Below are 21,434 nucleotides of genomic sequence, written 5' to 3' on the forward strand. Positions count from 1 at the left end.
TTGATTTTATACATACTTAAGTAGAATTCTGGAGTGTGAATGAACATGATGTAATGCATTCAGCTGAACTAGTAATCACAACTGGTAGGTTTCACAAAGGCCCATAATGACAGTCTCAGAAGAAATAAAATGAAGTTGTTGCTTTCTTCTTTTTTTCCCATTAGTCTTCCCACTAGTTTATTTCCTTTTTTTCCCTTCCCTTCCCCTTCTCCTTTTCCTTTTCCTTTTCTTTACTTCTGATTTCCTTCTTTCTTTCTCCCTTCTTTCCTCTCTCCCTTTCTTCCTCCCTCACTCCCCTCACTTCTTTCTTTCCTTCCTTCCCTCCTGTCTCCTTCCTTCCCTCCCTCCCTTCCCCTCCTTTCTTTCTTTTCTTCCTTCCTTCATTTCTTTCTTTCAAAAAAACTTACCATAATAATGTCTGATTTTAAGACTAACAGATTGGCTGAACGTTTTTAGAATGGAAAGCACTGTCTTGTCTTCACCTTCCCTCTTAGTGCAGTTTTCACAAGGAATCACTTTTAAGCAGTTTTAAATTCTGATGGTTAATCTCCATGTTTAAATAATGTGCTTACACAACTACATTTTGATTTATTAATGTACTTAAAAAAATTAGTGTATTAGTGTACTTAAAAAAATTTTTGTTTCTGATTTGCAAAAGTAATACAACATCCATAGTGGAACATTTAGCAAGTATAGTAAAGTACAAAGAAAATAAAACTAACATTCTATCTAGAGATCATAGAAATTAACGTTTTGGTTCTTTATCTTTTTTAAAGATAAAAGATGGGATGGATTTAAAAATCCACATATATATACATTTTTTTTTAAATGAGAATGTATTTCCTGAGGTGCAATATAGTTTTTAATCACATCCTTGCAATGAACTGCAAATTCGATTTTTCTAGCTTTTTTTCCTTTTTAATATTTAAATGAAACATGACCTATAGAAAAACATTTGTCTTCCAACTTTTGCAATTTCCTGGGAACAAAGTACATTTTTTAGAAGGATATCTTTAATAATACATGGAATGAAATGAGTATCCTAGTTTGGAATTCTAACAAAGTATAAATTACCTCACAGTTCAATTTCTTTACTTTTGTATTAATGTGAATCCAGTGGCATACCACTATACATAAATTGCGGTTATAACAGTGTCTATTATACAGTATAATAAAATATTGGTTGTCTAATTAAAATATATATATACTGCAGCCAAGGAAAAGAAGGAGGTGGAAAGGAGAGAGCTGAACCAAATAAGGCAAAATCTTGGTACCTGCTGACTCTGAGTATAGCGTGTATGGAAGTTCATTGTACTATTCTCTACTTCTGATATATTTGAAAATTTTCATATTAACAGTTTTTGTTTTCCACATCAAAAGTTAACTTCACACTCTGGACCCTGTTATACGAGATGCCTTTGTTGCTGCCAAAGTTCCAATTCAAGGATGGCAGGCATGGAAAGTGTGGGAATCCACAATAGCAAATGTTCATTGATTCTGTTACAGTTCCTTAAGCTTTGAGATTTAGGCCACCTGTTAGCTTAGTTTGTTAGGTATGCTACAACAAAAACAGACTCATGACTTAAACGGGAATTTATTTTCACACAGTTCCAGAGGTTAGAAGTCCAAGCTCAAGGTGTAGGGAGGTTTGGCAAGTCTCTCATTGGCTTGCCTTCTTTCTGTGTTCTCATGTGACATCAAACTGCTATCTACAGACTCACCTTAAATTTATATATGCAGTTCTATGACCTCTCATCCAAAACCCTGGGGTCTAAGTGTATCTCACAATTTGGATTTAAAAAGAAAAAAAAAAAATATATATATATATATATATATATTTTTTTTTTTTAACGTTTATTTTTGGGACAGAGAGAGACAGAGCATGAATGGGGGAGGGGCAGAGAGAGAGGGAGACACAGAATCTGAAACAGGCTCCAGGCTCTGAACCATCAGCCCAGAGCCCGACGCGGGGCTCGAACTCACGGACCGCGAGATCGGGACCTGGCTGAAGTTGGACGCTTAACCGACTGCGCCACCCAGGCGCCCCTAAAAATATTTTAGAAAGCAGGATATATATAGATATATCCACATATCATATGTTATATCTATATCTCTCTATATATCATATGTTATATAATACCCCCAGGAGGTCTGAAGAGGCACCTTATAAAGAGAGCACTTAAGATTTCTTTAGTGGGGTGCCTGGATGGCTCAGTTGGTTAAGTGGCTCTTGATTTTGGCTCAAGACATCTCATGGTTGTGAGATCAAGCCCCACAGAGCCTGCTTAAGATTCTCTGTCTCTCTGACATGATATTCTATGGAAAAACCAGAGATTCCACCAAAAACCTCCTAGAACTGATACGTGAATTCAGCAAGGTCGCAGGATATAAAATCAGTGCACAGAAATCAGTTGCATTTCTGTACGCCAATAATGAGGCAACAGAGAAATCAAGGAATCGATCCCATTTGCAATTGCACCAAAAATCATAAAATACCTAGGAGTAAACCTAGCCAAAGAGGTGAAAAATCTATACACTGAAAACTATAGAAAGCTTACGAAAGAAATTGAAGAAGACATTAAAAAATGAAAAAATATTCCATGCTCCTGGATTGGAAGAACAAATATTGTTAAAATGTCAATACAACCCAAAGCAATCTACATATTCAATGCAATTCCTATCAAAATAACACCAGCATTCTTCACAGAGCTAGAACAAACAATCCTAAAATTTGTATGAAACCAGAAAAGACCCTGAATAGCCAAAGCAATCCTGAAAAAGGAAAGCTGGAGGCATCACAATCTGGGACTTGTTATTACAAAGCTGTAACAAGACAGTATGGTACTGGCACAAAAACAGACACTTAGATGAGTGGAACAGAATAGAGAATCCAGAAGTGAATCCACAAACATATGGCCAACTAATCTTTGACAAAGCAGGAAAGAATATCCAATAAAATAAAAATATTCTCTTCAGCAAATGGTGTTGGGAAAACTGGATAGTGACCTGCAGCAGAATGAACCTGGACCACTTTCTTACACCATACACAAAAATAAACTCAAAATGGATGAAAGACTTAAACGTAAGATAGAAGGCCGTCAAAATCTGCCAGGAAAAAGCAGGTAAAAGCCTCTTTGATCTCAGGTGCAGCAGCTTCTCACTCAACATGTCTCGAGGCAAGGGAAACAAAAGCAAAAATGAACTGGGACCTCATCAAGATAAAAAGCTTCTGCATAATGAAGGAAAGAAACAGCAAGACTAAAAGGCAACCAATGGAATGGGAGAAGATATTTGCAAATGACATATCCGATAAAGGGTTAGTATCCAAAATCTATATAGAACTTCTCAAACTCAATACCCGAAAAGCAGAATGCAGTCAAGAAATGGGCAAAAGACGTGAATAGACAATTTTCCAAAGAAGACATCCAGATGGCTAACAGACACATGAAAAAATGCTTAACATGGCTCATCATCAGGGAAATACAAATCCAAACCACAATGAGATACCACCTCCTACCAGTCAGAATGGCTAATATTAACAACTCAGGCAACAACAGATGTTGGCGAGGATGCAGAGAAAGAGGATCTCTTTTGTACTGCTGGTGGGAATGCAAGCTGGTGCAACCATTCTGGAAAACAGTATGGCGGTTCCTCAAAAAGTTAAAAATAGAACGACCCTACAACCCACCTGCACTAGTAGGTATTTATCTAAGGGATACAGGTGTGCTGTTTCAAAGGGGCACATACACCTCAATGTATACAGCAGCACTATCGACAATAGCCAAAGTACGGAAAGAGCCCAAATGTCCATCAACAGATGAATGGATAAAGAAGAAGTGGTATATATATGAAATGGAGTATTACTCAGCAATCAAAAAGAATGAAATCTTGCCATTTGCAACAAAGTGGATGGAACTAGAGGGTATTATGCCAAACAAAATTAGTCAGAGAAAGACAAATATCATATGACTTCACTTATGTGGAATTTAAGATACAAAACAGATGAACATAAGGGAAGGGAAGCAAAAATAATATAAAAACAGGGAGGGGGACAAAACATAAGAGACTCTTAAATACAGAAAACAAACTGAGGGTTGCTGGAGGGGTGTAGGTGAGGGGATGGGCTAAGTGGGTAAGGGGCATTAAGGAAGACACCTGTTGGGATGAGCACTGGGTATTATATGTAGAGGATGAATCACTAGAATCTACTGAAATCATTACTGCACTGTATGCTAACTAAGCTGGATGTAAATTAAAAAATAAAATCTTAAAAAAAAAGATTCTCCATCTCTGTCTCCTGCCCCTCCCCTACTTAAATAAATACATAAATAAATAACATGAAAAAGATCTCTTTAGCAAAGATTTGTATACTCTGTGACCCAGCCTTCCCATTCCTAGGTTTACATCCGACAGAAATCAGCACACACGTGAACCCTAAAGAAAGCATGCGCACATGCTCATAGCAGCCTTATTTGTAACAGCCTCAATTGGAAACGAGCCTAATGACCATGAGATTTAATTTTCTGAAAAGGCTCTCTAGGCGTCAAAAATAAGTCAGGATAAATTTTATGTCATGTGTATTTGACCTCAATCAGTTAGTTGGAGGGGTAAAAACTGCAGGTGCAGTCTGGGAAAAAGAGGACAAGCACCCCTACACTAGAGGAGAGGCAGCTGGGACAACCTCACGGGACATGGATTCAGAAGACATGAAAGAAACAGAATGGACAAGAGATGGTGGCTGCTTTACGTGGGGGAAGGGAGTCTAATTTGAGCAATTCAGCAGGTAATGGAGTCATTCCTGGAGAGGAATACAAAGGCAACTTCAGTTTGGAACATAACAAATTAGAAGGACGGAAAAGCTCAGGTAGAGATGGGTGGTGTGTGGCTGGATCTGAAGCTTAGGAAAAAGGTCTGAGCTGTACATAATGTCTTTTGGAGAGTCCTCAACAATGGGTGGAAAGTGAATCTGTAAAGAAGGAAAAGAACAGAGGACAGGAGGATGAAGTCAAACAAGCTGGTGAACAGCTTGGCTTGCCCGCCTGCTACTTTGTTCCTTCTGCCCATGATCTGTTCTGATAAGTAAAATGAGAAGTCCTATGTCATTGCATACAGAGCTACTGAGCATTATTAGGCAAAAAGCCAAATACTTAAACATAGCATACTAAAAGTGGGAAATCTAGAATGGAAATTTGGGATTAACTGTGATAGATTCAACTTACAATATAATTAAGTACCTATCATAGTACTTGACACTCAGTAGGTATAAACTAAATGCTTATGGAGGATCTCAACTATGAACTCACGTGTTCACTTTGTCAAGTCCATAAAGCGGAAGGCTTGGTCCATGCCTCTCAGTCATTGTGTGCTGTTATCTTTATTTGCATTCTTCACAAAGGCTACTCAAGCAAAGCACTGGCTTCTAAGTACAACATGAATAGTCGAATTATTTTTTAAAAAGGCATCGATATGACTGATCTTATGTTGGAAGAAGACTTTGTTTTCTCCACCGTAGATGATTCCCTGAGCTTTCCTTCTCCACAGTTCTCAGTTAATGTGATTCCTCCTGCCCCAAAGACAGTATTTTATTTGAAAGCATTTGCCTTATTTGGATAGCTATTAACTGTTTCTCCAAGGGAGGCTGAATTCACCACATGCTCCACTGGGAGGGTTTTTGCTAGGATACTGCACTTGCTTATCAGGGGATACAGGACACCTCAGGGATTGACCTGGCACACAGATGAAAGGAGAGATATTTCAGACTCCCCAGTGTCCTGGCAGAGCAAGGCATACTTCAGGAACTGTAGCAGACATTTAATTGTATGAGAATATTGCTAGTAGTCAGCATTAGTTTTTTTCCATTAAAGGTAATTCTCAAACCATCTAAGAATTAACTGCTTACCTAAGAGTTCTAAATCCTCCTCCAGTCATCTGCTTATTTAGAGAAATATTTACTGAGTGATTACAGATGCCAAAGGAGCATATTAGGTGCTGGGGGAAATGCAATCCCCTTCTAACATGAAACTTAACTTAAAAATTTTTTTTTCACATCTTATTGAAAATACTTCTTTTTTAAATTTCATCTCATTTTATTTTTATTTAAATTCAAGCTATTTAATATACAGTATAGTCTTGGCTTCAGAAGTAGAACCCAGTGATTCATCTCTTACATGTAACACTCAGTGCTCATCCTGCAAAATGCCCTCCTTAATGCCCATCACCCATTTAATCCACCTCTCCCTCAGACCCCCCCTCCAACAACCCTCAGTTTGTTCTCTGTATTTAAGTGTCTCTTATGATTTGCCTCTCTTTGTTTTTATCTTATTTTTTCTTCCTTTCCCCTATGTTCATCTGTTGAGTTTCTCAAATTCCACATATAGCCCAGGTTAGTTTTTTTCTTTCCATAAACTTTCGTATCTAATTACGTGTATGTAAGACAAAAACAAACAAAACAATCTCATAAGCTCCTAATGAACCTGTCCGTTAAGAATTTAAAGTAGCAGATATGGAAAAACTCTACTTTGTGGTAAGTTTTTGAAGCTATAAGACATCTGTTTGGATAATCACTAACCTGAAGAATCAATGAATTCCCAATCAACTATATTTGAGATAAACCTATGGAACGGTTTCATCCATAAGGCTTGCCTGGTTTCCTCTTAAATTCAATCTGTTACAGTACCACACATCACTTAGCCTCTGGACAGCTTCTCTGTACACTCATGAAAGAATGACAATGAGAAAGGAAAATAATGTCCTGCCTATTATGAAAACATCTTTGACCTTGAGTGCCCTTGAAAGGGTCTCATGGACCTCCCCAGACGTCACCTGGAGGACCACTGCCCTAGTCTAATCTCATTTTACCTATAAGGAAGCTGGATCTCACAAAGATTATGTGCGAAATCCAAAAGTCCATGGCCTGTTAATGACAGTATAGTATCTCAGACAGTTTGTCTCACTTCTCTTGAGGTAGCTTCTGAATCAGAAACCTGGGAAATATACCCTCATGACCTGTCCTGTCACTCCAGTTGCAAAGACTGTCACACTATAGTACCAAAAATTTTGTTTTAAATAAAACAGACAAGGAAAGTCAACAAACGTGATAAATTCCGCAACAGGCATACTGTGTTAGCATCTGAATTAGGATCTCTATTTGAACAGAAACACTAGGGCAAATTCTATAGCCCTCCATGCCAGGCAGGCTGGTAATGACAAACTGCACAGTAAATATCACAGAAAAATACAGAAAGCAGAATTGCCACAGTATCACCATTCAGCACATTTTCTGAGTCTGAAATGCAATTGATGACATCATGCCAGCAAATTTTTCATAAGTACTGGCTGAAAGGGTGGTGGGTATATTAAAAGGCAGCAAATCAACTGGCAAGCATATAGAAGTTTTTACGTAAGATGGAGTTGTTCTGAAATGTAGGTATTTTTCATTCTCTCACAGAACCTTATTTTGTTTTTTCAAAGTATATCAGGTTATCTTCTTCTTCCCCTAGAGATGATGACCTTTGTATCCTACCAGGTGATCTAAATCTTCTTTAAATGGATTGTAGCCTTGTTCCTTTAAACACCGCAGTGCCCAGAAAAGCTGGTCCAGTGGAGGAAATTCTTCCCAGGGAACCCATTCCCAACCTAGAAAAGAAAGATACCAAATCAATTTATTTAGCTGGAAGGAAACAAAGAATATTTATTTTGGCAAGTTAACCTATACTTCGAAAAAATTAATTAAATATAAAAATGACTTGCAACTAATAATAACATGCTACTAATCACAGTGATGCCATGCATTAGCTCAGCTGTACCAACATCATTTGCCTTTAGAATGAAGATCTTAACAGAAGGGGGATCATTTAAAACATGCTGTTATTTCAACATGAGACCAAGCTTACAAGGGCCCCATGATGGTAAAATCCAGAGTTAAGAGAATTCAATTTTTGCTTGAATATTTGGCTGAACAAAACATACAGAACTTTACACATGACAGGTGGCAACACTACATGAAAACAAACCAGCTGCCCCACCTAAAGAATAAGGTAAGTTACATTTCTAAGCTATCCTCCATCTTGTTAAAAAGTAATGGAAGCTGTGCAGAGAATAAAAATATTCTCTGGCTGTGGTACACTTTAGATAGAAAGACAGTATGGATGGGACTGATTTTCAAAAATCCATTGAAAAAGGAAAGATTTAACAGTATCTATTGTGAAATACACAAAATCCTAGAAAAATGCTCTAGGCAACAGTATTCTCTTTGATGACTTAAATGTAAGGAACATGAAAGCACAGATGCTCATAACAGGTGAATATATAAATATTATATTACTAAGATGTACACTCCATGTTCTAAGTTTCTTCATGGTCACACGCACATACTTATGTTTAAATGCAGTTTCTTCCACTAAGTGTTTCTCTGCCTGTAAGATACAGGTATGCAGATTCACTCTGGGACAGGGGACAAAGAATCCATGAAATTAGAACAAGTTCAGGAAGGAGTGATCAGCAACTGTGACCTAAGAGTCTAAGAGAAAGAGAGTAGGACAGAAGGAGGGAGAGAGAAAGAGAGACAGAGAGAGAGAGGGAGAGAGGTGTCACCCAACAATGTGCTGCAAGATGTGGAATTAACAGTCGCAAGGGAGCTGTCTGTCAAGTTTATCCTGTCTGCGAGAAAATGAAGCATCTGGCTGATCCTCCTGATTATAATTGGATGGCTGGAGAAAAGATGTCATAACCAGTAACCTGAAGCAGATGATCCAGATCCAGGATCTGACGAACATGGGAGAGAAAACGCATCTTTATGCTATAAATAAAACCGCCACCACAGAGCTGCTGCACCCTGGCTGTGGTGCAGCTGGCTACCCAGCAGGAGCTCTCAATGGGCAAAAAGTGGAAATAACTCCTGCTATGTTGTTATGAAAGGCTAGAGAGGAATCAGTGTTTCTTTTTTTCTTTTTCTTTTTTTTTTTTTTTTGAGGAATCAGTGTTTCTGATCAAATCTGACTTGGTGCTAGTAACCTTGGGCCTTATAAAATCATACTGTGTGACCTCAGATTACTAGCCTGTGAGAAGGTCAACAAAATGAAGGTGGACAAGCTCAAAAAAAGTTATATAAATGAAAAAAAATCACAAGGCATCTAAAAATGAGTCAAAACTACCAGATTCTAGGAAGGGAAAAACATTACATACCATAACATAGTAACAAAAACTCTAACACAGAACTTTATAACGTAGGATAATAATCTTTTAGAAGTCGTTCAAATGTAGGCCGGTCTAGATACTATACTGAAGAACCTCATCCCCTTGTTCCCTTCTTCCTTCAACATGGTCTGAACAATATACTCTGAATAGGAGCCAGGCACGGGAGAGTCAAAGGTGAATGAGCCCAAACATCTGCTCTTTAGGCATTCAAAGTTCAGTAAAGGAAAACTAGCGAGTACGATTTGAAGCTGAACACCCCAACCGAACCTGAGATGCCTTCTAACGTCAGAAGAAGAAACTAGAAATACAGGCCTACAGTGCAGAGCAGGACAGGAAGTTGTGCCTTGCACCAGGCTTCAGCAACCCCAACCCCAACAGAGGCGGAGGCGGGGAGGCAGAGGCAGCCGGCTGGAGATTGGTCAGAACTGATGGGACAGTCAGTGGCTCTGCTGTTTTCCCCTCAGCCCTTCTCCACTGATGAATACCATGTCTGCTCCTCGTGAAGGACGCTAAGTATGCAAAACCAAAGTATTTCATCATTTTGTCTCATCTTGTGTCAGGTTATTGCTGCTGGTAGAAAAGAGAAAAATAAGGATATGGTCATTCCTTCCAAGTTTAGGGCTCTCTTTTAAGAGAACAATAATAGGGGCGCCAGGATGACTCAGTCGGTTAAGCGTATGACTTGGTTTCAGCTCAGGTCATGATCTCACAGTTTGTGAGTTTGAGCCCTGTTTCAGGCTCTATGCTGACAGCATGGAGCCTGCTTGGGATCGTCTCTCTCCCCCTCTTTTTCAAAATAAATAAACTTTAAAATATAAAAGAATGCATAGCTTTTATATGTATATATGAAAATATTTACAGGGGCGCCTGGGTGGCGCAGTCGGTTGGGCGTCCGACTTCAGCCAGGTCACGATCTCGCGGTCCGGGAGTTCGAGCCCCGCGTCGGGCTCTGGGCTGATGGCTCGGAGCCTGGAGCCTGTTTCCGATTCTGTGTCTCCCTCTCTCTCTGCCCCTTCCCCGTTCATGCTCTGTCTCTCTCTGTCCCAAAAATAAATAAACGTTGAAAAAAAAAATTAAAAAAAGAAAGAGAACAATAATAATCTGTGCTTACTGCCTGAATATATGACACCTCGGACTAATTTTTTTTTTAATTTTTTTTAACGATTATTTATTTTTGAAACAGAGAGAGACAGAGCATGAACAGGGGAGGGGCAGAGAGAGAGGGAGACACAGAATCTGAAACAGGCTCCAGGCTCTGAGCTGTCAGCACAGAGGCCTGACGCGGGGCTCGAACTCACGGACCGTGAGATCATGACCTGAGCCGAAGTCGGACGCTCAACCGACCAAGCCACCCAGGCGCCCCTTGAACTAATTTTTAAAAATTCAGTTATGGGAACTGTACTTTGCTTTAAAGAAAAAAAGTAAATTGAGTCCTACAAAAAGTATTAAAGTGGAAATATACATATTTACACTTCAATTTAATATTAAAAAGACAAGTAACTGTTCCTCCCCACAGCTTCAGGATGTCAAGACTACTGAGTTTTGTTTCCACTGTTACTCTGGACTCCCCTCTCTCCTATTCCTCCTTTTATCCAGGATCATTGGGGATGTGAGAGATAGAAGAACTTGTAGACAGCGCCCCCAGTGAACCTGGTACATTTTCTCACCTGCTCTTCTGAAGGCATGAATGATTTTAGTTGTACCTTAGACCAACTGAAAGCCTTTGGATACTTCTTGGGTATTGCTATGTGTGTCGCTGTGATATAAGAAATATATATATATATATATATATATATATATATATATATATATTCCTTATATCATAATCTATATATAGCTTTCCTCCCTGTTTTCTGGCACAGAGTTCCCGAAACCTTTGTATTTTCCTAAGTGATAGGGACTAGAGGAACACTTGCTATCCATAATAAGCCTCTTTCAACCGTACCTGAGTTTATGCTAATAAGCTGATGGGTGGCTGGGCTGAACCTATCCTTAGATAGGTTCAGAATTGGGGGCTGGTGACCAGAAAGATACATCCCACCTGAGGAGAGAGGAGAGGAGCTGGAGATTGAATTAATCACCAGCAGATAATGATTTAATCAATCATAGAGACTATGATAATAGGTACCAATCCCATTTCGTAGGAACCTCCATGAAAACCCCACACAACAGGATTCAGAGAATTTTCTGGGAGGTGAACACGTCAAGGTGCTCATTGAGAGTACGGATGCTCTGTGTCCCTCCCTCTGCCCACCTTGCCCAGTGCGTCTTCCATGTGGCTGTTTCTGAGCTGTTTCCTCTATAACAAACTGGTAAGGTAAGTAAAGTGGTTTCCTGAGTTCTGAAGGCCATTCTAGCAAATTACTGAACCTGAGGAGGAGGTTGTGGGAACCCCAATTTATAGCCAGGTGACCAGAAGTACAGGAGGCCAGGACTTGGCGACTGGTATTTGAAGTGGGTGCAGTCTTGTGGGACGGACTCTGTAATGTTTGGGATCTGACACTGACTCCAGGTAGACAGTGCAAGAATGTAACTGAATTACAGGGCATCCAATTGATGTCTGGAGAACTATTTGATGTGAAGAAAAGAGCCACAGGTTTGGTGTTGGAGTGTAGTGAGTAAAAATAGCTCAGATGTTGCTAGTTCACTTTAGATGATTCCAAGTCATTACCTGTTTTATAAAAAGTCATATATGACTCAACAGGCCTTCGGGTAGAACATGCCCTTCTGTTCAGTCAATGAATTCAATCTGCAAACCACTTAACTCATGATTTATCCATTCTAGAAATTTCACTTCTTCCAGGCCTCTGCACATATGCCCCCTCCTCAGAGGCCCTCCATGACCACCCTGTCTGATGCAGCACCCATGGGTCACTATCCTTTACACCGTTTTACTTTTATTCTTATTCCTTATAATTACATTGTAAAGTATCTGCTAATGTGTTGCCTTTCCCCCGGATTGAAAAAAATGTAAAATCTGAGAGGGGAGGGGCTTTGTTCCACACACCACTGTTTCTTTAGCGCCTAGAATGGTACCTGGCATGCAGTACTCAGTAAGCATTTGTTGAATGACAAGATTCTTCCGTACTGGAGAATAAATTAAATGTTTATAGGGGAGGTCCAGTACACAAGACCGCTTGGATAAGGTTTCACAAGGCAAAGAATATATTTGGTAAGTTTGATATTTTATTCCTTCTCATGGAGTTTTATGAAATTTGAAGAGACATGATCCATGCAAAGTCCTTAGGACAATGCTTAGCACACAGTAAATCACATCAATGTTGTTAAAGCTTTCAGAGCACTCGACTCGACACCGAGGATAATTGTTTTGTCAGGTTAGTCACTCTCCATGCAAGGAAATTTGTATCTTTCTTACACAGGTGAGAAAACTGAGGATGGCACCTTCACCGTTTTGCTTAAAATCAGTCTGAAGCAAAATTAAATGCTAAAAATAAAACTAAGACTTACTGAGTACTTACAGTGTTCATTTGGTTCTTTATATGTATTAACTAATTTTATCCCTACAACAACCCATCAGAGGTAGTTGCTATTATCACAGAGGAGAAAAGAGACCCAGAGACATGAAATAACTTGCCCAAGGTTACAAACCTCTACGTGGAAAAACCAGGATGCAAGTCAAGTAGTCTGGCTCCAGGCCAGTTCTGTTTCCTGCTATATGCTTATGTCTCCAGGATTTAAGTATATGTATTTACACTTCTGTATGAAAAGACTAATTCTCTTTGCATGGCAAACATAATGTAATACTCAGATGATAAGCTCCTCAAAGAACATGAATTATTACACATAATTCTCTTACTTTCATTTTTTTCAGGCTCTGTGTTCTTTGGTTCTGAATCATAAGTCATGTCCACTTCCCCTTTCATTAGTATTGTCACATAATGGTAATTTTCTTTCTCAGCAAAGGAATTCACGACTGAGGCAAAGCGAACATTTTTCAAGCGAAGAGCTGCTTCTTCCCAGGTTTCCCTTTGAGCACATTCTTCCCACGTTTCACTGGAAGACAGAAGCACAGCACTGTATTCAATTTTAGTTATGTAACTTATTATTTTTTTGCCATGAAATTCCTGCCTAGAAATTTCTAGTCTAAAGCAAAAAACAAAAAACCCTGTAATTGGCTCTTGCCTTCTAACAATCAATCAACAACACTGCCTTTGGACATTCTCTTTATCTCAACTATAAAGTATCCGAAGTTATCTGAAGACCAAAAGGACTTCCTATTGAGAAAAAAAGAACATTTAGCCAATTCAGCACTAGTTCACGTGCCTGGCAACTGTATGCAATCAGGAGACAGTTAAGTATACAGTTAAGAGCACAGGCTTTGGAGTCAGCTAAACCTAATAAAAAGAGGTAATACTACTTTCCAACGGGGTTGTTGCAAGTGTATCAAGAAGTGGATGATGTCTTTTCCTGCAGTCTCAGAATTTTCGTTGAAGCCTTAAAATTCAGGACAATAGGCAATAAACACCTCAAATTCTAAAGAGTATGGCAAGAGAGCAAACAGATGCCATCTAAAGGCTTGCAAGTCTTTTGACCTTCACCCTACCCACTCTACATAATAAGAAAGGAGATTTAGGGCAGGGAGGAAAGTTATGAATTTTCAAGCATAGTAGCAGCGTTTTCCTTCATCCTGATGAAAGGACAACTCTACCTGAAGCCAAGTGAGAGGTGCTTCAAGAAAACTGTTCACAGAGATTGGGTGTGATTCCCAAGGAGATACTGGCGTGTTCCTCCCCTGCTAAAGTCATATCCAGCTGCAGAAACTCACACGCCTGTGATTCAGAGTAGAGGTGGTACAAAGGTAAGAGCTCTTGGGCAAGTCTAAAGTGTCCCTTGGTGTTTAGGGATGTACATGAATAGAGAAGCTGACGTTTATTCCCACTTTGAGAATCTGGAAAGCAGGAGACTGGCTACAGAAGCCCATGATGAATGAGCAAGGAGAAAGGGTGACAGTGAGGGCATTACTTCCATTGTGAATTTTCTTCTGGGTCCAGTAGATGCTACAAGAGACTGCTGGGGATCCCAGCAGAAAAAAAAAGCAAGGTAGTGTTCTAATAAGCAAGAGCTAAATCAGCCACCTATGTCTGAGAACTGTGCAGGAGAGACATCCTTGTGGGATTTCCAAACAACCAACAGACATACCCTGAGGAAGAGGGCACAACATCCAGAGGGCACCAATGGATGGATCACAGCAGCACTAGTCATGTAAAAAGTTTGGCCCACCCTCTCCCTCCCCAACATCCTGGAGAGGGAAGGAAACCAGAAACAGTGAGAAAAGGAGGAGGTCTTCCTCCTCTCTCCTTTTCCCCATTACAGACAAATGCTTGGAAGTGGATCATAATGACCAAACGTGATTTATTTTTCTAATCAAGTGACAGGAAAACAATAGAATTTGCAGGAAATGTCAGAGAACAGCAGAAAAGGGAAAGACAACAGAAGGAGGGGTGCCTGGGTGGCTTAGTCAGTTAAGCCTCCAACTCTTGGTTTCCACTCAGGTCATGATCTCTTGGTTTTGTGGGTTTTAGCCCCGTGTCGGGCTCTGCACTGGCAATGTGGAGCCTGCTTGGGATTCTTTCTCTCTCCCTCTCTCTCTGCCCCTACCCCACTGGCAGTGTCTCTGCCTATCTCAAAATAAATAAGTAAACTTAAAAAAAAAAATTATAAAGACAAGGGAAGGAGAAAATAAAGCCATTTTCTATTTGTGTCTCCTCTCAAACTTAGCCCATTCAGTGTACCAGTCATATAAAGATAAGTGAAAGCATACATATGAAGAGCTTGGCATAATATCTAGCACTCAGTAAAAAGCTCATTAAAGGACAATTTTGCCTATTATCATTGGATATCTGAGTAAAGATTCCAATACTTTATTGTGTTAGCATTAAGATATCTATCTCTAGCCATTGCAATTGACAAAGTACAATACAGTGAGTCCCTCTGGGCAATGTGACCCTTAACCTGGAAATTTTATTAGTTATTAACTGAAGGTTTATCTTAATTATCTAGGGGCACCTGGGTGGCTCAGTTGGTTAAGTGGCCGACTTCGGCTCAGGTCATGATCTTGCAGCTCGTGTGATCAAGCCCTGCGTCGGGCTGTGTGCTGACAGCTCGGAGCCTGGAGCCTGCTTTGGATTGTGTGTCTCCCTCTCTCTCTGCCCCTCCCCTGCTCCCGCTCTGTCTCTCTCAAAAATAAACATGAAAAAAATTTTTAAAAAATTTTTATCTTAATTATCTAAAAATGATAAACTTATTGATGCTTTTTAAAATCCCGAAAACCATTTAAAAAATTCCATGTGCTAAAAGATCATAGGAATTCCATGTTTTATCATAGACAAAGTCTGATTAAAAGGCACTTGCATCAAGTCTCTAGCACTTTATAACAAATAGGTAGATTCCAAGAATATAGTCAGAATGTAAGAAATTCTCCTAATGACCCATACCCTTCAACATGGGATGGTAAAAAAAAGGGAAAGAGGGATTACTGTTAGATTTGGAGACTTAAATTTATCAATCCCAAATTACAATCAATCCCAAAGTACAATCTTCCTTTGATCTTGATTGGTACAAAACATTTTCAAGACAAATGGGGAAAGTGGTACAGACTGACTATATCACAGGTTATTAAAGAATTATCTTTTTAAGGTGTGAAAACGTATTTTCTTATGGTGTGAAAATGGAGTTACATTTTTTAAAAAAGCCTATGACAGGTACATAACGAACTGTTTATGGGCGGTATAAAAAATGTCCGCGTTTTCCTTCAGAAGAGTCTAGAAAACAAGGGATCTGTGTGTCTGTTGGGATGGAGCAGTAAGGATGAAACAAGAACAAGCCGAGTAGTAAGTACATGAGGATTCACCAACTGTTTACTTTCACGTATGTTTGCACTTTTACACTAATGGAAAAACAAGCGCTGGCTCTGATCGCTTTAGATACTGTTCATCCACCGTTGACTTTAACCTATTCTCACTTCAGAACCCACCTTTTAGCAAAATCCCCGGCTTTCCGCACTACTGGGTAGATCTGACCCTTAACTGTCCAACTTCTTTTATCGGTCTGATCCGCCATCAAACACAGAACGCCACGTTAAAGAGTGCTCCGTCCAACCTCCCCACTGTATAGATGAAGACACCGAGGCCCAGAGTTTCACTAGCCCATGTGCTTGGCCAAACCTGCGCGGGCAGGATACAGGCCGTCCATCCGTGTACGTTTAGTGCACAGCCCGAACCGTGCAAGTGCCTGAACTGACACAACTGGGCTAGATCTTCATAAAGACCCACTTTCCGCCTCTTACATGTAAACATTAAGAAAAACACACCCTACACATCAGCCCGCAGGCGCGGATAGAAGGCTGCCGGCAGAAAAAGGACTGGGCTGGCGGGGCTCAGGCCGACCACAGACCCTTAGCCAGCCCTCCGCAGCTCAGCGCCCCCTCCCGGCCGGCGCCTGCACCCAGGAGCGCTGCGGCCCTAGGAGAGAACAGAGGAACGCGCGAGATGACGCAGCGTCGGCGCACACGCAACGACGCAAGGATGCACGCACGGGGAGAGCTCGTCCTTCCCGTGCACGTTCGGCTCTCCTCCGGTGGGCTCGGTGGTTGCTCACCCGAATTCCAAATGGCCCCCGGGGAGTTGATAACTGCCGGCTCCTACAGTCCCTTTCCTCTTCCCCAGGAGGACGCAACGAGGATGCCTGCTGCTAGTCACCACTACTCCTACCCCGACTCCGGGCCGCCTACCCTGCGGCTCCGCGCGGGCCGTCATAGCGCGCGAGACCCGGCAGAGGCTGCGGGAAGTGACGTTCGTCCCGCCCCATGGGCCACGACCAGTCTCGCTGAGCCTGCGCGGGCCCCCGAAATCAAAGCCCGAGTCCCTGGGACTTAGCCTTCGTGCGTGGTGTCTCTGCTTCACGTGGGGATCCCAGCTTGAGAAGTGTCGCGATGCCTACCCCAGGACTGTCCGTCAAGGTTTCGTTTTAAGTAATGCCACTTACTGTTGTACTTTCAACGTTTATTATTCTTTATTCTCAGATTCCTCCGTCATGCGTTTACCAGCCACACGCTTTTATAAACCTCTGGGCCTTTGCACTTCCCATTTCTTTGTGTTTGGGTGAACTTCACCACCACAGTAAATTCATTCTAGTTATAACTCCAGTCATTGTTGGACCGGGACAAGGACGGATAGTAGAGAAACAACCTAGTATAAATAATTGAGAGTATTAACACAACATGGGAAAAAATTAAGGACAAACAATAAATTGTGCTGGAAGGAGCTAGATATTTGAGAGGAAAGACAGGCACTGTTCCAGTTGTTTGCACACCATGCACTGGCAAAATAATCCCACCTGAAACAGAATTGTAATGAAAGTGAACTAAAAACGAACAAATAACTAGACTTTGAATGGGGAGGATTTAATTTTTTTTTTTTCATTAAAATAAATTAAGTTTGGGGCGCCTGGGTGGCTCAGTTTGTTGGGCGTCTGACTTCGGCTCAGGTCATGATCTCGCAGCCTGTGAGTTCAAGCCCGGTGTCAGGCTCTGTGCTGACAGCTCAGAGCCTGGAGCCTGCTTCGGATTCTGTGTCCCTCTTGCTCAGCCCTTCACCCGCTCGTGCTCTGTCTCTCTCTAAGAATAAGTGAAACATTAAAAAAAAATTAAAATAAGTTTTACTTCTACCAAAATAATGTACATATAATTTAAAAAGTCAAATGGTAGAAAATGAAGTAAGGATGGGTAGGGAGAACTTTACCCCCTAGTACTCCTTTCATTCACTTTTAGCTCTTTGAACTATTATTTCTGACATTTGCCTTTGTATTTCAGAGTAATAAGCTTATTATTTATGTTCAGGTGAGTGACTAAATACTTGTACAGCATCTGTCCTTCCACCCACAAATGCATCCTTTAATAAGTTAGGTATCAGAAAGATATTCTGTAATATTTTCCCAAATAAAAATTGGCAACATATAGAAAGGATCATATGTCACCACTGGACAAGGGTAAAATACAGGGTGGGCTTAATATTTGAAAAATCAATGTAATTTACTGTATTAAAAGAGAGAAAGAGGAAACACATATAATCATCCTAATAGGGGCGCCTGGGTGGCGCAGTCGGTTAAGCATCCGACTTCACCCAGGTCACGATCTCGCGGTCTGTGAGTTCGAGCCCCGCGTCAGGCTCTGGGCTGATGGCTCAGAGCCTGGAGCCTGTTTCCAATTCTGTGTCTCCCTCTCTCTCTGCCCCTCCCCCGTTCATGCTCTGTCTCTCTCTGTCCCAAAAATAAATAAACGTTGAAAAAAAAAATTAAAAAAAAAAAATCATCCTAATAGATGCAGAAAAAAACTTGAGAAAATTCAAGACTTATTTATGATTTTAAAAAGATTTAAGCAAAAAGATTTAAAAGAGAGTTTTAACAACCTGACAATAGGGCATCTATAGAGACCTACAACTAACATATTTAATAGTTGTTATGGTCTCAGTTAGGTCCCCTCACTAAATTTGTCTATTGGAGTCCTAACCCCCAGTACCTCAGATTATAGCTGTATTCAGAGATAGGGCCTTTAAAGAGGTAATTGAGTTAAAATGAGTCGTTAGGGTGACTCCTAATCCAATATGACTGTTGTCCTTAAAGAAGAGGAGATTAAGGCACAAACACAGAGGAAAAACCATGTAAAAACACAGGGAGAAGACAGGCTAAGAAGAGAGGCCTCAGGAAAAGCCAGTCCCACTGACACCTTGATCTTAGACTTCTAGACTCCAGAATTGTGTGAAAATACATGTTATTTAAGCCAGTTAGGCTGGGGTACTTCCTTATGGCAGCCCTAGCAGTCTAATACAATGGTGAAAGACTAAGATTTGAGAGCAGCAAGGATATCACTTTTAAGTCATCACATTGCTGGAGATTCTAGTAAGTGCAACCAATAAAATCAAGAAATATCCGTAAAAGACCGTTAAATCAGGAAGGAAGAAGTAACTGTCTCCATTCACAGACAATCCTAAGAAGTCCACAAAAAAGCTACTGAAACAAATTTAGCAAGTTTCTAGGATTCAAGGTCAGTATACAAAAATCAATTATATTTCGATATATGGGTAGTCCCAACTTACGATGGTCCTATTTATGATTTTTTTACTTTATGATGGTGTAAAAGCAGTACACAATCAGTAGAAACCATAATTTGAATTTAGGATTCCGATGTTTTCCCAGGGTGGGGACATTCATGTGGGCAGCAGATTGTGATGCTGGGCAGCAGCAGTGAGCCATCGGTGCCAGTACCTATGCAACCATTCTGTTTTCCACCCAGTACAGCATTCAGTAAATTACATGAGGTATTCAATGCCTCATTATAAAATAAGTAAATAATAAATAATACTTAATAAATTCAGAAACTGAGTTCAAAAACAATGTCCTAGAAAATATAAAATACTAGGGGATAAATCTGGCAAAAGATGTGCAAAACCTGTATACCGAAAACTATTGAAAATCACTGAGGGAAATTAAATAAAAGGAGAAAAATACGTGATCATGGACCAGAAGTCTCCATATTGTTTTTTTTTAAGTTAATTTATTTATTTTGAGAGAGAGAACACACACCAGTGGGGGAGGGGCAGAGAGAGGGGGAGAGAGGGGATCCCAAGCAGGTTCCACGCTGTCAGCACACAACCCGATGCAGGGCTTGAACTCATGAACCATGAGATCATGAGCTGAAATCAAGAGTCAGGTGCCTATCAAACAGCCATATGGGTGCCCCAGAGGACTCCATATTGTTAATCTGACAAATCTCTTCAAATTAATTTATATGGATTCAATGATATCCCAACCAAAATACCAGGAGGCTTTTTTTTTCCCCCAGTAGAAATGGACTGATTTTAAATTTTATTTAGAAATTCAAAGGAATAGAATAATCAAAACAAGTTTTAAAAAGGAGAAATTTGAAGGATTCTTACTACCTGATTTCAAGACCGAGGATAAAGCCACACTAATTTAAAAAATATGGTATTTATAAAAGCATAGACACATAAATCAATGGACAGAATGGAGAGGTCAGAAATAGACCTTTTTTAACAAGACGGTGTTAGAACAACAACAAAGGATCATTTAATTTATACTTGGTGCCACGTATAACAAACAGGTCATTCATAAAAGACTATTCCTAAATAAAGACACCTAAAAGTATATATTTTCTATAAAAAATATGAGCATATCTTTGTGATCTGGGTAGGCATAGATTTGTTAGATAGGACACCAAAGGTATGATCTATTAAAAAAAAATTGATAATTTGGACTTCCTCAAAATTTAAAACTTACTCTCTTTGAGAGACACTATTATGGACTGAATTGTATTTCACCCCTCCCCAACTTTATATGTTGAAGCCGAACCCCCAAATATATTTGATTACGGGGGCTTTGGGATTTAGATGAGGTCATAAGGGTGAGATCCTCATGATGGGATCAGTGCCTTTATCAGAGACCAGAGAGCTGATCTCTCCCCAACATGTGAGGACATAAGAAGAAGGTGGCTGCACACTAGAAAGATGGCTCTCACAAGAATCTGCTGGCACCTTGATCTTGGACTTCGCAGCCTCCAGGACTGTTAGAAACAAATGTCTGTTGTTTAAGACACCCAGTGCATGGTAGATATTTGATTTTAGAAGCCTGAGGTAACTAAGACATACAGTATTTTTAAAAATGAAAAGATAGAGGCGCCTGGGTGGCTTGGTCGGTTAAGCGTCCGACTTTGGCTGAGGTCGTGATCTCGCGGTCTGTGAGTTCGAGTCCCGCGTTGGGCTCTGTGCTGACGGCTCAGAGCCTGGAGCCTGTTTTGGATTCTGTGTCTCCCTCTCTCTCTGACCCTCCCCCATTTATGCTCTGTCTCTCTGTGTCTCAAAAATAAATAAATATTAAAAAAAAATGAAAAGATAAGCTGCAGACTTTGGAGAAAAATTTGCAAATCACATTTCTGACAAAGGATTTGCATCTAGAATATGTAAGGAATCCTCAAGACCAAAAACAATAAAGCTAACAACCCGATAAATAAATGGCAATGATTGAGCTGAGATTTCACCAAAAAGAGATATGAGTGGCAAATAAACACATATAAATATGTGCAATATAATGAGTCCTTAAAAATTTAAACTACACTGAGGCACCTGTATAGATCTACTGGAATGAATAAGATTTTTTTTTTTTTTTTTTTTTTTTTTTTTTACCACAAAAACTGGTAATACCAAGTG

At 40.2% G+C, this 21,434-nt stretch overlaps 1 protein-coding gene across 6 annotated transcripts; it reads right to left on the reverse strand.

Annotated features, from left to right (window-relative positions):
• Positions 1-7,120: 7,120 nt before the first annotated feature.
• Positions 7,121-17,048, reverse strand: NUDT15 (nudix hydrolase 15). 6 transcript variants are annotated; one of them, XM_040448427.1, is made up of 4 exons: positions 16,813-17,047; positions 13,013-13,230; positions 11,141-11,236; positions 7,121-7,635 (listed from the first exon to the last, which is right to left on the reverse strand). In XM_040448427.1, the coding sequence occupies exons 1-4, from the start codon at positions 16,968-16,970 to the stop codon at positions 7,496-7,498; spliced, it is 612 nt and encodes a 203-aa protein (XP_040304361.1). In that variant the 5' UTR covers positions 16,971-17,047; the 3' UTR covers positions 7,121-7,495. The 6 variants fall into 6 exon arrangements, with proteins under 6 accessions (XP_040304361.1, XP_040304362.1, XP_040304363.1 ...); XM_040448428.1 differs by having other exon boundaries at positions 13,013-13,209; positions 16,813-17,044; XM_040448429.1 differs by lacking the exon at positions 16,813-17,047 and adding an exon at positions 16,190-16,459 and having other exon boundaries at positions 13,013-13,209.
• Positions 17,049-21,434: the final 4,386 nt, after the last annotated feature.

Source organism: Herpailurus yagouaroundi, unplaced genomic scaffold (assembly GCF_014898765.1).
Source record: "Herpailurus yagouaroundi ecotype Mexico unplaced genomic scaffold, PumYag 197, whole genome shotgun sequence".
Classification (NCBI taxonomy): domain Eukaryota; kingdom Metazoa; phylum Chordata; class Mammalia; order Carnivora; family Felidae; genus Herpailurus; species Herpailurus yagouaroundi.

Bases quoted from the DNA above. Each gene is read 5' to 3' on its own strand.
- NUDT15 (XM_040448427.1), bottom strand. From the start codon at position 16,970: ATGACGGCCCGCGCGGAGCCGCAGGGTAGGCGGCCCGGAGTCGGGGTA. The intron at 13,231-16,812 runs GTGAGCAACCAC...AATTGAATACAG, and splicing joins GGGGGCCATTTGGAATTCGG to TGCTGTGCTTCTGTCTTCCA. The intron at 7,636-11,140 runs GTACGGTTGAAA...TTTCTTTTCTAG, and splicing joins GCTTATTAGCATAAACTCAG to GTTGGGAATGGGTTCCCTGG.